The sequence below is a fragment of the Somniosus microcephalus genome, unplaced genomic scaffold (assembly GCF_052327205.1).
Source record: "Somniosus microcephalus isolate GS21.2 unplaced genomic scaffold, FLI_Smic_1.0 unresolved_chr2, whole genome shotgun sequence".
NCBI lineage: Eukaryota > Metazoa > Chordata > Chondrichthyes > Squaliformes > Somniosidae > Somniosus > Somniosus microcephalus.
In genome coordinates, this window is record NW_028225180.1 from 74517718 (window position 1) to 74533925 (window position 16208).

At 53.2% G+C, this 16208-nt stretch overlaps 1 protein-coding gene across 1 annotated transcript in view; it reads left to right on the forward strand.

The window, feature by feature from the left end:
* LOC147092828 (atypical kinase COQ8A, mitochondrial-like) overlaps positions 1-15501 on the forward strand; it is a 57750-nt gene extending 42249 nt beyond the window's left edge. The window contains exons 9-13 of the mRNA XM_085975697.1: positions 1209-1350; positions 3964-4071; positions 6395-6460; positions 11547-11633; positions 14980-15501. Of these exons, the coding sequence (XP_085831823.1) occupies positions 1209-1350; positions 3964-4071; positions 6395-6460; positions 11547-11633; positions 14980-15258 (682 nt within the window). The 3' untranslated portion in view covers positions 15259-15501. The remainder of the gene's footprint in view (positions 1-1208; positions 1351-3963; positions 4072-6394; positions 6461-11546; positions 11634-14979) is intronic.
* Positions 15502-16208: the final 707 nt, after the last annotated feature.

The following is a 16208-nucleotide window of genomic DNA, read 5'->3' on the forward strand; positions in this document are numbered from 1 at the left end:
TCTGTGTCTGTGTCTGTGTCTGTGTCTGTGTCTGTGTCTGTGTCTGTGTCTGTGTCTGTGTCTGTGTCTGTGTCTGTGTCTGTGTCCGTGTCCGTGTCCGTGTCTGTGTCTGTGTCTGTGTCCGTGTGCGTGTCCGTCTGTGCGTGTGTCCGTGTCCGTCTGTCCGTCTGTCCGTGTCCGTCTGTGCGTGTCCGTCTGTGCGTGTCCGTCTGTGCGTGTCCGTCTGTGCGTGTCCGTCTGTGCGTGTCCGTCTGTGCGTGTCCGTCTCTGTGCGTGTGTCTGTGCGTGTGTCTGTGCGTGTGCCTGTGTCTGTGTGTGCCTGTGTCTGTGTGTGTGTGTGTCTGTGTGTGTGTGTGTCTGTGTGTGTGTGTGTCTGTGTCTGTGTGTGTATGTGTGCGAGTGTGAGTGAGTGTGTCTGCATGTGTGTGTGTAATCGCTCCACCATTGGCGGCCGTGCCTTCAGCTGCCTGGGCCCTAAGCTCTGGAATTCCCTCCCTAAACCTCTCCGCCTCTCTCTCCTCCTTTAAGACGCTCCTTAAAACCGAGCTCTTTGACCAAACTTTTGGTCGCCTGTCCTAATATCTCCTTATGTGGCTCGGTGTCAAATTTTGTTCGCTAATCGCTCCTGTGAAGCGCCCTGGGACGTTTTACTACGTTAAAGGCGCTATATAAATGCAGGTTGTTGTGTCTGTGTGAGTGTTTGTGGGTATTTGTGTGTGTGTGAGTGTCTGTGTGTGAGTCTCTGTATATTTTTCTGTGTGTGTGTGTGTGTGTGTGTGTGTGTCTGTCTGTCGGTGTGTGTACGTGAATATCTGTGTGTGTGTCTCTGTATATTTTTCTGTGTGTGTGTCTGTCTGTCGGTGTGGGTATTTGTGAGTGCCTGTGTGTGAGTATATATTTTTCTGTCTCTGTGTGTGTGTTTGCCTAGCTGTGTGAGCTGCAGTATTTACAGTGTACTCCTGGGGCCTCTGGTGGTGGCTACCCAGTAGTGCAGTGGTAGGGTGACCAGGTGAAGGCCTCAGGAAGTGTTCTGATGTTGAGCGTCTGGCTGGCGACCTCGGATGCGACGTGAGACATTCTGCTCATTCTGTCCCACTGGTGCAAAGGCACCCCCGCCCCCCCCCCCCCCCCCCCCCAATCATCCGTCTCTCCGCACTCGGCCAGTCGGACGCCGCCTGCCACCTCCTCACTGACGTCCTCTCTTGCAGGGAGCTGGTGGCGGACGAGCCGTTCTTTAACGTCCCCTCGGTCATCGAGGAACTCAGCAGCAAGAGGATCCTGACCACTGAACTGGTCCCCGGCTTCCCCTTGGACAAGGCTGAGGGACTGGATCAGGAGACGAGGAATGAGGTAACGGAAGATAGTGGCTTGCAGATGGGAGTGTGCGATGAAGGGAGCGCGGGATTATAGGACCATGGGAACATAGGAATGGGAGAAGGCCATTCAACCCCTCCAGCCTGCTCCGCCATTCAGTGAGAACACGTATGATCTGTATCTTAACTCCATCTACCCGCCTTGGCTCCGTATCCCTTAATACCCTTACCCAACAAAAATCCATCAATCTCAGTCCTGAAATGTTTGGGGGGAGAGAGTTCCAGATTTCCACCATCCTTTGTGTGAGGAAGTGCTTCCTGACATCACCCCTGAACGGCCTGGCTCTAATTTTAAGGTTACGCCCCCCTTGTTCTGGACTCCCCCCACCAGAGGAAATAGTTTCTCTCTCTATCTACCCAATCAACTCCTTTAATCATCTTAAACACCTCGATTAGATCGCTCCTTAATCTTCTAAACTCGAGGGAATACTAGCCCAGTCTGAGCAACCTGTCCTCATAACTTAAGCCTTGGCGTACAGGTAACCCTCTGATACCACTTGCATGCTATTTGATCATGCGGGTGTCGCAAGATCGATCCGGACCTCGCCTGAGATCTGATGAGGTCCCGGAGTCCTGCCCACACGATGTTTGGGAGCAGGGACTCTGTTTGTTCCTAGCTCTAGGCGCTCGGGCCCAATTGTACCTCCCCCCCCGCCACTCCCCAGCCTCCCCTCCACCCCCTCCAGTTCCCACAACTGAGAGCAGCGAAGTCAACTCAGATCGGGAATGGATCCTGGGGCACTCCTGGACTCCATGAGTCGGCACCTCAACCGGGTGACGTGCGGAGCAGCCTTGGTTGATTTGCCCCATCATCTCACCTGAAGGAGACCTTCTGGTTGTCACTTAACCATGGGCCCAGGCAGGAGCTCAACATGTTAGTGGGAGGGGAGAGTACCCAGAGCCAGGCCCCCTCTCTCTGTCGCACAAGATATCAGAGCTCGGATGGGCTTCCTGGAAAACAGAAATGTTTATACTCCAGGTTCGAGAGGGGCAGATATGGAAGAGACACAGCCAGCGTCAGAAGCAGCTCAATCCAGGTGCTAGTCATCTGGGTCCAGGCTGGTGGGTCGGGATATGTTGGGCAGAAGTTCTGACACTGCCTGGGTTCAATGACTCCATATTGGGTGTCTGTAAAAGGCGAGGGTGTAGCTCGATATAAAGAATGGAGCAGTGGCCTGGGTTAGTTTTAATCCATATCTTGAAAAACGTGATGAGGCACATTCATGGATCATGACACTACCCTATCATAGACTCTACCCACCCATTTAATCTTCTCCCACAGCCCATGTACACTCTCCCCTATCACTGACTCTACCCACCCATTTAATCTCCTCCCACAGCCCATGTACACTCTCCCCTATCATGGACTCCACCCACCCATTTAATCTCCCACAGCCCATGTACACGCTCCCCTATCACTGACTCTACCCAACCATTTAATCTCCTCCCACAGCCCATGTACACTCTCCCCTATCATGGACTCTACCCACCCATTTAATCTCCTCCCACAGCCCATGTACACTCTCCCCTATCATGGACTCCACCCACCCATTCAATCTCCTCCCACAGCCCGTATACACTCTCCCCTATCATGGACTCTACCCACCCATTTAATCTCCTCCCACAGCCCATGTACACTCTCCCCTATCACTGACTCTACCCACCCATTGAATCTCCTCCCACAGCCCGTGTACACTCTCCCCTATCACAGACTCTACCCACCCATTTAATCTCCTCCCACAGCCCGTGTACACTCTCCCCTATCATGGACTCTACCCACCCATTGAATCTCCTCCCACAGCCCATGTACACTCTCCCCTATCACGGACTCTACCCACCCATTGAATCTCCTCCCACAGACCATGTACACTCTCCCCTATCATGGACTCTACCCACCCATTTAATCTCCTCCCACAGCCTATGTACACTCTCCCCTATCACAGACTCTACCCACCCATTTAATCTCCTCCCACAGCCCATGTACACTCTCCCCTATCATGGACTCTACCCACCCATTTAATCTCCTCCCACAGCCCATGTACACTCTCCCCTATCACAGGCTCGACCCACCCATTTAAGCTCCTTCCACCTGTTACCATGGGAACAGGAGGAGGCCATTCAGTCCCTTGAACGCCATTCAATCAGATCATGGCTGACCTGCACCACAACTCCATTTACCCACGTTTGCTCCGTGTCCCGCAATACCCTTCCCCAACAAAAACCTATCGATCTCAGGTTTGAAATTTTGAATTGACCCCCAGCGTCCACAGCTTTTTTGGGGAGAGTTCCAGATTTCCACTGACCTTTGTGTGAAGAAGTGCTTCCTGACATCACCCCTGAATGGCCTGGCTCTAATTTTAAGGTGACGCCCCCTTGTTCTGGACTCCCCCCACCAGAGGAAGTCGTTTCTCACTATCTGTACCCTATCGAATCCTTTAATTATCTTAAACACCTCGATTAGATCGCCCCTTAATCTTCTAAACTCGAGGGAATACAAGGCCAGTCTGTGCAACCTGTCCTCATAATTTAACCCTTAAAGCCTCTGGGATTATTCTGCGTTTTACCTGTTGGTGTCTCCCTCCCCACACAGATCTGTGCCAACATCTTGAGGCTGTGTTTGCGAGAGCTCTTTGAATTCAGGTACATGCAGACTGATCCCAACTGGTCGAATTTCTTCTATGACCCGCGCACTGGCAAGGTACGTACAGCGGCATTTAGCCCAATGCCATCTGAAGGGGGGTGGGGTGGGGAGAGGGGTCGGGTGGTGAGAGGGGTGGGGTTTGAACTCCAGCTCCTGGGCCTGCTGTGGACCCTCGGACCGAGGAGGAGTCGATCCTCATTACAATTCTTTCTATCCGCCGGCTTCTCCTGGTTGAAGTTTGGAAAGAACGGTTGCCTTGCGAGTGGATCATTCCCACATCGGAACGCCGGGCTCTGTTAATATCAGCAGCTTGAGATAGCTGGGATTTATTAGCAACAGGGGTTTAAATTTTAAACCTGGTCCCAAGGCCCCATGCAATGAACACATTTAGTCGGAGTGGGACCCCTTTCAAAGAGGGAGACCTATAAATTCGGTGACGCCCCGCCAGCACGTTTGCGCCGGAAATTTAGCGCCCGCCGCCGAGCCAGTTGTGCCCACCCCAAATTCACTTTCAGCGCCCCAAAGCGGAAGCGGGCGCTGGTACAGGGTGTGCCCGCCCCGCTTGGGGCGCTGAAAGTGAATTTCAGCGCTGCCGGGCCCGCTGCGCCACCCGATGCGGAGCGGCAGGCTGCTGTACTGCAGGCCTCCCCCTTCTCTTAAGGGGGAGGTGCCTGCAACGGCCGGAGCCCCGTTGAAAGTGCCGGCAAAAGAGCCCGGCACAACGGCGAAGTGCCGGGCTCCACGGAAACCAGCCGGCAACGCCGCGGGGGGGGGGTGGAGGAGGCCGGGAAAGGAGGTGCGGGCAGGCGGCCGCCGAAAAAGCGGCCGGCCGCACCTCCGCTTTAAATAGCGCCTCTAAGGCTGCAGCACGGCCAGGTTTTCAAAACGTTGTTAGCGGCCGCCAGGGAAGAGGCGGCCGCGACTGTAGATGGGGATCGGCGTGGTTTCGGGCGGTACCGGGGCGCTGCGCACACCGATGACGTCATCGGTGCCGGTGCAGCGCTACCGGCTTACGCCGATTTAAAGGCCCACCTAATTTCAGCGGCGACGCAACTTCCGGCGCAACCCACTCTTGCGCCCCTAAATGGGCGCAAACCCAAGGGAATTTCTAGGCCGGAGTCTCTCCATCAGGGACCCCTTTTAAAGAGGGAGTCTCTCCATCAGGGACCCCTTTTAAAGAGGGGGTCTCTCCATCAGGGACCCCTTTTAAAGAGGGAGTCTCTCCATCAAGGACCCCTTTTAAAGAGGGAGTCTCTCCATCAGGGACCCCTTTTAAAGAGAGAGTCTCTCCATCAAGGACCCCTTTTAAAGAGGGAGTCTCTCCATCAGGGACCCCTTTTAAAGAGGGAGTCTCTCCATCAGGGGCCCCTTTTAAAGAGGGAGTCTCACCATCAGGGACCCCTTTTAAAGAGGGAGTCTCTCCATCAGGGACCCCTTTTAAAGAGGGAGTCTCTCCATCAGGGACCCCTTTTAAAGAGGGAGTCTCACCATCAGGGACCCCTTTTAAAGAGGGAGTCTCACCATCAGGGGCCCCTTTTAAAGAGGGAGTCTCTCCATCAGGGACCCCTTTTAAAGAGGGAGTCTCTCCATCAGGGACCCCTTTTAAAGAGAGAGTCTCTCCATCAGGGACCCCTTTTAAAGAGGGAGTCTCTCCATCAGGGACCCCTTTTAAAGAGAGAGTCTCACCATCAGGGACCCCTTTTAAAGAGGGAGTCTCTCCATCAGGGACCCCTTTTAAAGAGAGAGTCTCACCATCAGGGACCCCTTTTAAAGAGAGAGTCTCTCCATCAGGGACCCCTTTTAAAGAGGGAGTCTCTCCATCAGGGACCCCTTTTAAAGAGGGAGTCTCTCCATCAAGGACCCCTTTTAAAGAGGGAGTCTCACGATCGGGGACCCCTTTTAAAGAGGGAGTCTCACCATCAGGGACCCCTTTTAAAGAGGGAGTCTCTCCATCAGGGACCCCTTTTAAAGAGGGAGTCTCACCATCCGGGACCCCTTTTAAAGAGAGAGTCTCACCATCAGGGACCCCTTTTAAAGAGGGAGTCTCTCCATCAGGGACCCCTTTTAAAGAGAGAGTCTCACCATCAGGGCCCCCTTTTAAAGAGGGAGTCTCTCCATCAGGGACCCCTTTTAACGAGTGAGCCACCACCAGTTCGATCTCCGCCGGCTGTGTGCTCTGGGGAGCGGCTCCCCTGCCCGCTATCTCAGGGAGCGGTCGGGGTTAATGAGGGGGTGGCGACTAGCGGAGAGCAGGTTTGGGAGTGAGGGAGTTACGAAGCTGTCTCCGTGTCTGTGGCGGTTTCCCCCTGCCGTTCTGTCACATGGCCGGGAGAGTGGGGACGCTAGACCTGATACTGATCCCTGTGTCTGGTCTCCCAAGGTATCCCTGCTGGACTTTGGAGCAACGCGGGAATTTGACAAGGCGTTTACGGATCAGTATATTGAGGTACGTCATTTTTTTTTTACCTCCGTTTGACACGAAACCCAGAAACAGTGAGGAGGATAGTGACAGACTTCAGGAGGACACAGACTGGGTGGCGAAATGGGCGGACACGTGGCAGATGCAGTTAACGCAGAGAAGTATGAAGTGATACATTTTGGTAGCAAGTATGAGGAGAGGCAATATAAACTAAATGGTACAATTCTAAAGTGGGTGCAGGAACAGAGAGACCTGGGGGTATGTGTACACAAATCTTTGAAGGTGGCAGGACAAGTTGAGAAAGCGGTTCAGAAAAGCATACAGGATCCTGGGCTTTATTAATAGAGGCATTGAGTACAAAAGCAAGGAAGTTATGGGGAGGGGGTAGGAAAGTGGAGTTGAGGCCAAGATCAGATCAGCCATGATCTTATTGAATGGCGGAGCAGGCTCGAGGGGCCGAATGGCCTACTCCTGCTCCTATTTCTTGTTCTTATGTTCTTATAAGTCTTTATAAAGCACTGGTTAGGCCTCAGGTGGAGTGTTGTGTCCAATTCTGGGCACCGCACTTTAGGAAGGATGTCAAGGCCTTGGAAAGGGTGCGGAGAAGGTTTACTAGAATGGTTCCAGGGATGAGGCACTTCAGTTACGTGGAGAGACTGGAGAAGCTGGGGTTGTTCTCCTTGGAGCAGAGAAGGTTAAGAGGAGATTGACCAGAATGGTACCAGGGATGAGGGACTTCAGTTATGTGGAGAGACTGGAAAAGCTGGGGTTGTCCTCCTTAGAGCAAAGAAGGCTAAGGGGAGATTTAATAGAGGTGTTCAAAATCATGAAGGGTTTAGACAGAGTAGATAGGGAGAAACTGTTTCCAGTGCTGACTCCCCTCCCCCTTGTATGATATCAGCAAATAGTGATGGTATTTGCCTGTTTGATTATTTATGCCTTACCAGCATATTTGCCTGATTGATTATTTATGCCTGACCAGCAGAGGGCATGTGAGAGACAAGCAGTTTAGTTTTAGTTTAGTTTTAGATGGATCTCTAAGATGGTGTCTCCTGTAATGCTGTTAACTGAGTTGAACATACTTTAGATAAAAAGTCATTCTCTTTCATGAATGTGTCGTCATTGAACCCACATACAAATCAATACACCCCTTGTCTGGACCTTGGTCTTCGAGCTGTCCGCTAGCTAGGGTGGCCAACGCTCTAGGACTGTCCTGGTAATTGAAAGTTAATCTCTAGGCTACTGCTGGAAGCAGCCCAGGAGAAAAATCATTGGGGCATTAGAACAAAAAACTGTGTTGAATTAGTCGTTCTAGAAATGTCGGAGTTGGGAAAAGGAAAGGCTGTTTGACTGACAGTCGAGAATCATCCAATCAGGCAAGAAAGAGTCTGTTAAATATTAGGAAGACCGAAGCCATCGTCTTTGGTCCCCACCACAAACTCCGTTCCCTAGCCGCCGACTCCATCCCTCTCCCTAACATCTGTCTGAGGCTGAACCACACTGTTCGCAACCTTGGTGTCATGAAATGAGCTTCCGACCACGGCATAGCTAAGACTGCCTATTTCCACCTCCGTGACATCGCCCGTCTCCGCTCCTGCCTCAGCTCATCCGCTGCTGAAACCCTCATCCATGCCTTTGTTGCCTCTAGACTCGACTGTTCCAACGCACTCCTGTCCGGCCTCCCACATTCCACCCTACGTAAACTTCAGCTCATCCAAAACTCTGCTGCCCCCGTGTCCTAACTCGCACCGAGTCCCGTTCACCCATCACCCCCTGGGCTCGCTGACCTACATTGGCTCCCGGTTGAGCAACGCCTCGATTTCAAAATTCTCCTCCTTGTTTTCAAATCCCTCCGTGGCCCTCGCCCCCCTCCCTATCTCTGTAACCTCCTCCAGCCCCACAACCCCCCAAGATCTCTGCGCTCCTCCAATTCCGGCCTCTTGCACGTCCCCGATTTTAATCGCTCCACCATTGGCGGCCGTGCCTTCAGCTGCCTGGGCCCTAAACTCTGGAATTCCCTCCCTAAACCTCTCCGCCTCTCTCTCCTCCTTTAAGTCGCTCCTTAAAACCGACCTCTTTGACCAAGCTTTTGGTCACTTGTCCCTAATATCTCCTTATGGGGCTCGGAGTCAAATTTTTTGCCTTTTAATACTCCCGTGAAGCGCCTTGGGACGTTTTACTACCTTAAAGGTGCTATATAAATACACGTTGTTGTTGTTTGCTTTCCAATTGTCTGTGGGAAGGCGGGGCGTTGCGAGGATAGCCATGTGGGACGACCAATGGGGGGAGGGTGGGGGCGGGGTGGATGGAGGTGGGCGGTCATGTGATACAACCTCCAGGAATATGTCCGACCAGAGTTGGCAAGCCCATCGCTAGACCCTCTCCTGACTGGATGTTGGTTACGGACGAGCCCAGAGTATTCGACCATCGCAGCTGAGCCCGGGCCCTGACCGCGCATTGTCCAGCAGGGTAGTCACTGTAACGCCCCCCCCCCCCCCCACCCGCCGGCCAAAATCGGGCTAACTCCAGACAGAGCAGAGGATCGATCCCGAGACCTTCTCGTTTCTCTGCCCCGGTTACGTACTGCATCAACCAATGGTGTCTTGGGGTGGTGGGTCATCTGAGGTCAGAGTTCACTGACACGTTGCCCGCCTGCCTCGGCCTAGCCCAGAGGGGGAGGGGGAGAAACCAAAACAAAACCATGGGCCGGCCTGCGATCGGGAGGGGAAGGGACCACACTTGGAGCACGCTGCACAGATCTGGTCTCCATATCATACAAAGGTTTTAGAGGCATTGGAGAAGGTGCAAAAATGATTTACAAGGATGATATCAGAATGAAAAGGTTCTACCCATCAGGCTGTACAGGCTGGGGCTCTTTTCTCTAGAAAAGAGAAGACTGAGAGGTGACCTGATCGAGGTCTTTAAAATTATGAAAGGGTTCGATAGGGTAGACATAGAGAAGATGTTTCTTGTGGACGAGACCAGAACTAGGGGCCATCAATATAAGATCGTCACTAATAAATCCAATAGGGAATTCAGGAGAAACTTCTCTACCCAGAGGGTGGTGAGAATGTGGAACTCGCGACCACAGGGAGTGGTTGAGGCGAATAGTATAGGCGGATTTAAGGGGAAGCTGGATAAACACATGAGGGAGAAGGGAATAGAAGGTTATGTTGATAGGGTGAGATGAAGAGGGGTGGGAGGGGAGGAGGTACGGAGAGGGGCACGAGGGGAAGGAGGAGGTATGGGGATAGAGGAGAGGGTCCAGTTTCCCATCAGATCGGTACCATGTAAAACGGAGTCTATGTCTGTCTGACTGTCCCATCACTCTGCACACTGAGGCTTCAGGCTCAGTCCGCCAGCCCTCCTGAACGGTCATGTTTATAGTTGTGTGGAATCCACGCCTCCTCTGTGTACACAACAGACCCTCGTATCTGATTCTCAAGGGAGCAAAAATGTTTGTGTGTTTTTTTATTTTGGCCAGGTTATTTCAGGATTTGTTTTTCCGTGAGGTGAGATCCTTCGGCACAGAGTATGAGAGGTGGAAGGTCATCCGACCTTCCCACGCCCTTCCCCCACCCACCCTCCGCCCTTCCCCCGCCCTCCCTCCGCCCTTCCCCCGCCCACCCTCCACCCTTCCTCTCCGAGATCTGGGTCTCAGGCCAGCCCAGAGCGATGGGCTGAAGGACCTCTCTCTCTCTCTCTCTCTGTTGGCCATGAGGGTGTTGTAAAGGATGGGACACTTTCAAACTATGACCAAATGGACATGGGGCCACAGCACTAAACTACCCTATCGAGCCTGTTACACAGGAACAGGAGGAGGCCATTCAGCCCCTCGAGCCTGTTACATTGGATCAGGAGGAGGCCATTCAGCCCCTCGAGCCTGTTACATAGGAACAGGAGGAGACCATTCAGCCCCTCGAGCCTGTTACATAGGAACAGGAGGAGGTCATTCAGCCCCTCGAGCCTGTTACATAGGAACAGGAGGAGGCCATTCAGCCCCTCGAGCCTGTTACATAGGAACAGGAGGAGGCCATTCAGCCCTTTGAGCCTGTTACATAGGAACAGGAGGAGGCCATTCAGCCCCTCGAGCCTGTTACATAGGAACAGGAGGAGACCATTCAGCCCCTCGAGCCTGTTACATAGGAACAGGAGGAGGCCATTCAGCCCCTTGAGCCTGTTACATAGGAACTGGTGGAGGTCATTCAGCCCCTCAATCCTGTTACATAGGAACTGGTGGAGGCCATTCAGCCCCTTCAGCCTGTTACATAGGAACAGGAGGAGGCCATTCAGCCCCTTCAGCCTGCTCCACCATTCATTTACATCATGGTTGATCTGCACCTCAACCCCTTTGCTAAATATCGCTTGATACCCATACCCAACAAAACTCTATCGATCTCAGTTTTGAAAGCTCCAATTAACCCCCAGCCTGAACAGCTTTTGGGGGGAGAGAGTTCCAGATTTCCACCACCCTTTGTGTGAAGAAGTGCTTCCTGACATCACCCCTGAACGGCCCGGCTCTAATTTTAAGGTGATGTCCCCTTGTTCTGGACTCCCCCCACCAGAGGAAATAGTTTCAATCTAACCTATCGAATCCCTTTAACATTTTAAAGAACATAATTAGATCACCCATTAATCTTCTAAACTCGAGGCAGTACAAGCCCAGGCTGTGGAAATTGTCCTTGTAATTTAACCCTTTTAGTCCCCGGTATCATTCTGGTGAATCTGCACTGCACCCCCTCTCCGAGGCCAGTATATCCTTCCTGAGGTGCGGTGGCCAGGACTGAACGCAGTCACTCCAGATGTGAATGTTTCATGGGACAGTGTGGAGGGAGCTTTACTCTGTATCTAACCCGTGCTGTACCTGCCCTGGGAGTGTTTGATGGGACAGTGTAGAGGGAGTTTTACTCTGTATCTAACCCGTGCTGTACCTGCCCTGGGAGTGTTTGATGGGACAGTGTAGAGGGAGCTTTACTCTGTATCTAACCCGTGCTGTACCTGTCCTGGGAGTGTTTGATGGGACAGTGTAGATGAAGCTGTAGCCTGTCGGGTTTGAGTCACACTAGGAGTTGGTGTAAATTGTGATTAATTAAGGTTCTCTGTCCTGGGTCAGGTTATCCGATCAGCAGCTGATCTGGACCGGGAGGCTGTCCTGAACAAATCCATTGAGCTCAAGTTCCTCACTGGCTATGAAACGAAGGTGAGTCTTTTAATTGGGCCTCCTGACCCTGGCTGATTTGTGCCCCACTTAGCTCAGTAGCCCCAGACCACAGTCAACCTGGACCAGGCCCAGGCTGGAACTAGAGTCAGACCTGGATCAATCCCAGACTGGAACCGGAGTCAGACCTGGATCAGTCACAGACTGGAACCGGAGTCAGACCTGGATAGAACCCAGACTGGAACCGGAGTCAGACCTGGATCAATCCCAGACTGGAACCGGAGTCAGACTTGGATCAATCCCAGACTGGAACCGGAGTCAGACCTGGATCAATCCCAGACTGGAACCGGAGTCAGACTTGGATCAATCCCAGACTGGAACCAGAGTCAGACCTGGATCAATCCCAGACCGGAAGCGGAGTCAGACCTGGATCAAACCCAGACTGGAACCGGAGTCAGACCTGGATCAATCCCAGACTGGAACCGGAGTCAGACCTGGATCAGTCCCAGACTGGAACCAGAGTCAGACTTGGATCAATCCCAGACTGGAACCAGAGTTAGACCTGGATCAATCCCAGACTGGCACCGGAATCAGACCTGGATCAATCCCAGACTGGAACCAGAGTTAGACCTGGATCAGTCACAGACTGGAACCAGAGTCAGACCTGGATCGAACCCAGACTGGAACCGGAGTCAGACCTGGAACAGTCCCAGATTGGAACCGGAGTCAGACCTGGATCAATCCCAGACTGGAACCGGAGTCAGACTTGGATCAATCCCAGACTGGAACCAGAGTCAGACCTGGATCAATTCCAGACTGGAACTGGAGTCAGACCTGGATCAGTCCCAGACTGGAACCAGAGTCAGACTTGGATCAATCCCAGACTGGAACCAGAGTTAGACCTGGATCAATCCCAGACTGGCACCGGAATCAGACCTGGATCAGTCACAGACTGGAACCGGAGTCAGACCTGGATAGAACCCAGACTGGAACCGGAGTCAGACCTGGATCAATCCCAGACTGGAACCGGAGTCAGACTTGGATCAATCCCAGACTGGAACCGGAGTCAGACCTGGATCAATCCCAGACTGGAACCGGAGTCAGACTTGGATCAATCCCAGACTGGAACCAGAGTCAGACCTGGATCAATCCCAGACCGGAAGCGGAGTCAGACCTGGATCAAACCCAGACTGGAACCGGAGTCAGACCTGGATCAATCCCAGACTGGAACCGGAGTCAGACCTGGATCAGTCCCAGACTGGAACCAGAGTCAGACTTGGATCAATCCCAGACTGGAACCAGAGTTAGACCTGGATCAATCCCAGACTGGCACCGGAATCAGACCTGGATCAATCCCAGACTGGAACCAGAGTTAGACCTGGATCAGTCACAGACTGGAACCAGAGTCAGACCTGGATCGAACCCAGACTGGAACCGGAGTCAGACCTGGAACAGTCCCAGATTGGAACCGGAGTCAGACCTGGATCAATCCCAGACTGGAACCGGAGTCAGACTTGGATCAATCCCAGACTGGAACCAGAGTCAGACCTGGATCAATCCCAGACCGGAAGCGGAGTCAGACCTGGATCAAACCCAGACTGGAACCGGAGTCAGACCTGGATCAATTCCAGACTGGAACTGGAGTCAGACCTGGATCAGTCCCAGACTGGAACCAGAGTCAGACTTGGATCAATCCCAGACTGGAACCAGAGTTAGACCTGGATCAATCCCAGACTGGCACCGGAATCAGACCTGGATCAATCCCAGACTGGAACCGGAGTCAGACCTGGATCAGTCCCAGACTGGAACCAGAGTCAGACTTGGATCAATCCCAGACTGGAACTGGAGTCAGACCTGGATCAATCCCAGACTGGAACCGGAGTCAGACCTGGATCAGTCACAGACTGGAATCGGAGTCAGACCTGGATCAAACCCAGACTGGAACCAGAGTTAGACCTGGATCAATCCCAGACTGGAATCGGAGTCAGACCTGGATCAGTCCCAGACTGGAACCGGAGTCAGACCTGGATCAGTCGCAGACTGGAACCGGAGTCAGACCTGGATCAGTCACAGACTGGAACCAGAGTCAGACCTGGATCAATCCCAGGCTGGGACCGGAGTCAGACCTGGATCAGTCACAGTCTGGAACCGGAGTCAGACCTGGATCAGTCGCAGACTGGAACCACAGTCAGACCTGGATCAATCCCAGACTGGAACTAGAGTCAGGCCTGGATCAATCCCAGGCTGGGACCGGAGTCAGACCTGGATCAGTCACAGACTGGAACCGGAGTCAGACCTGGATCAGTCCCAGATTGGAACCGGAGTCAGACCTGAATCAGTCCCAGACTGGAACCGCAGTCAGACCTGGATCAATCCCAGACTGGAACCGGAGTCAGACCTGGAACAGTCCCAGACTGGAACCGGAGTCAGACCTGGAACAGTCCCAGACTGGAACCACAGTCAGACTGGATCAGTCCCAGACTGGAACCGGAGTCAGACCTGAATCAGTCCCAGACTGGAACCGGAGTCAGACCTGGATCAATCCCAGACTGGAACCAGAGTCAGACCTGGATCAGTCCCAGACTGGAACCGCAGTCAGACCTGGATCAATCCCAGACTGGAACCGCAGTCAGACCTGGATCAATCCCAGACTGGAACCGCAGTCAGACTGGATCAAACCCAGACTGGAACCGCAGTCAGACTTGGACCAATCCCAGACTGGGACAGGAGTCAGACCTGGAACAGTCCCAGACTGGAACCACAGTCAGACTGGATCAGTCCCAGACTGGAACCGCAGTCAGACTTGGACCAGTCCCAGACTGGGACAGTAGTCAGACCTGGATCAGTCCCAGACTGGGACAGTAGTCAGACCTGGATCAGTCCCAGACTGGGACAGGAGTCAGACCTGGATCAATCCCAGACTGGAACCGGAGTCAGACCTGGATCAGTCCCAGACTGGAACCGCAGTCAGACCTGGATCAATCCCAGACTGGGACAGGGGTCAGACCCAGATCAGGCCCAGACTGGGACAGGAGTCAGACCCAGATCAGTCCCAGACTGGAACAGGAGTCAGACTTGGACCAGTCCCAGACTGGGACAGGAGTCAGACCTGGAACAGTCCCAGACTGGGACAGGGGTCAGACCCAGATCAGGCCCAGACTGGGACAGGAGTCAGACCTGGATCAATCCCAGACCGGAAGCGGAGTCAGACCCAGATCAGGCCCAGGCTGAGCCACGCGTGGGAAAGTGATGGCCTGCGATTTCCCGAGATGCGAACACTGAGCCCCTATTGGGTAAGGATGTACGTACAGCGGAGTGGGACTTATCAATCGGAGCTCGGTCTTGATCCTCGATGCTACCACTGACCCTGGTGACCTTCTCTCCACAGTTAATGAAGGACGCTCACGTTGATGCTGTGATGATCCTGGGTGAAGCCTTCTCATCGTCTGAACCCTTCGACTTCGGCTCCCAGACTACTACCCAGCGCATCCACGCCATCCTTCCCATCATGCTCCAGCACCGTCTGACCCCGCCCCCCGAGGAGACCTACTCCCTCCACCGCAAGATGGCCGGCTCCTTCCTCGTCTGCGCCAAACTGAAGGCCCACGTGGCGTGCAAGCACATGTTCGAGGAGGCCTACGCCCGATACTGGGGTGGGGCGCGCTAGACTGCGCGGGCGGGTGGGGGGGGTGGAGGGCGGGCGGCTGGTAGGTCGGAGGACAACTGGGGCCAACGTGCGGTTGGCAAAAAGAGCCGCCCCTTTCCTGATGTCCGTGACCGCCCCCCGCCTCCCGCCCCACCCAACCCCACCTCAACGTGCCCGGTATACAGATGTGCGATGGTTGGATGCTCCTGTTCTAAGTGCCAATAGTTGACATGGCTCCTAACAAGATGGTACTTAGATTACTTTTTTAAAAATGTAATTTAATGTCCTCGGCACATTTAATCTCTTATGCTTGCAGCTGGTTGCAAACATGTTGTACCTGCACCTACCGAGAGAGAGGGTTAGTGTGGGATTGGCGAGCTGAATGTGCTCACCATGGTGACACTACACGTGCTAACTTTTCACACTTTAATTTGTGCAAGGAGGCTCTCCCAAATATAGTAGATTGTTTCCTTTTCTTTCATCGCAGTGATGTACAACAGGAAGGGGTTTGGGTCCATTATTGATTCTATACAATGGGAGTGAATGGGAAGGGGTTTGGTCGATTGGGATTCTGTACAATGGGAGTGGATGGGAAGGGATTTGGTTGATTGGGATTCTGTATAATGGGAATGAATGGGAAGGGGTCTGGTCCATTGGGACTGTGTACAATGGGAGTGAATGGGAAGGGGTTTGTGTCTATTGGGATTGTGTACAATGGGAGTGAATGAGAAGGGGTTTGGTCCATTGGGATTCTATACAATGGGAGTGAATGGGAAGGGGTTAGGTTGATTGGGATTCTGTACAATGGGAGTGAATGGGAAGGGGGTTTGGGTCCATTGGGACGCTATACAATGGGAGTGAATGGGAAGGGGTTTTGGTCCATTGGGATTGTGTACAATGGGAGTGAATGGGAATGGGTGTAGTCCATTGGGATTCTGTACAATGGGAGTGAATGGGAAGGGGTTTGGTCC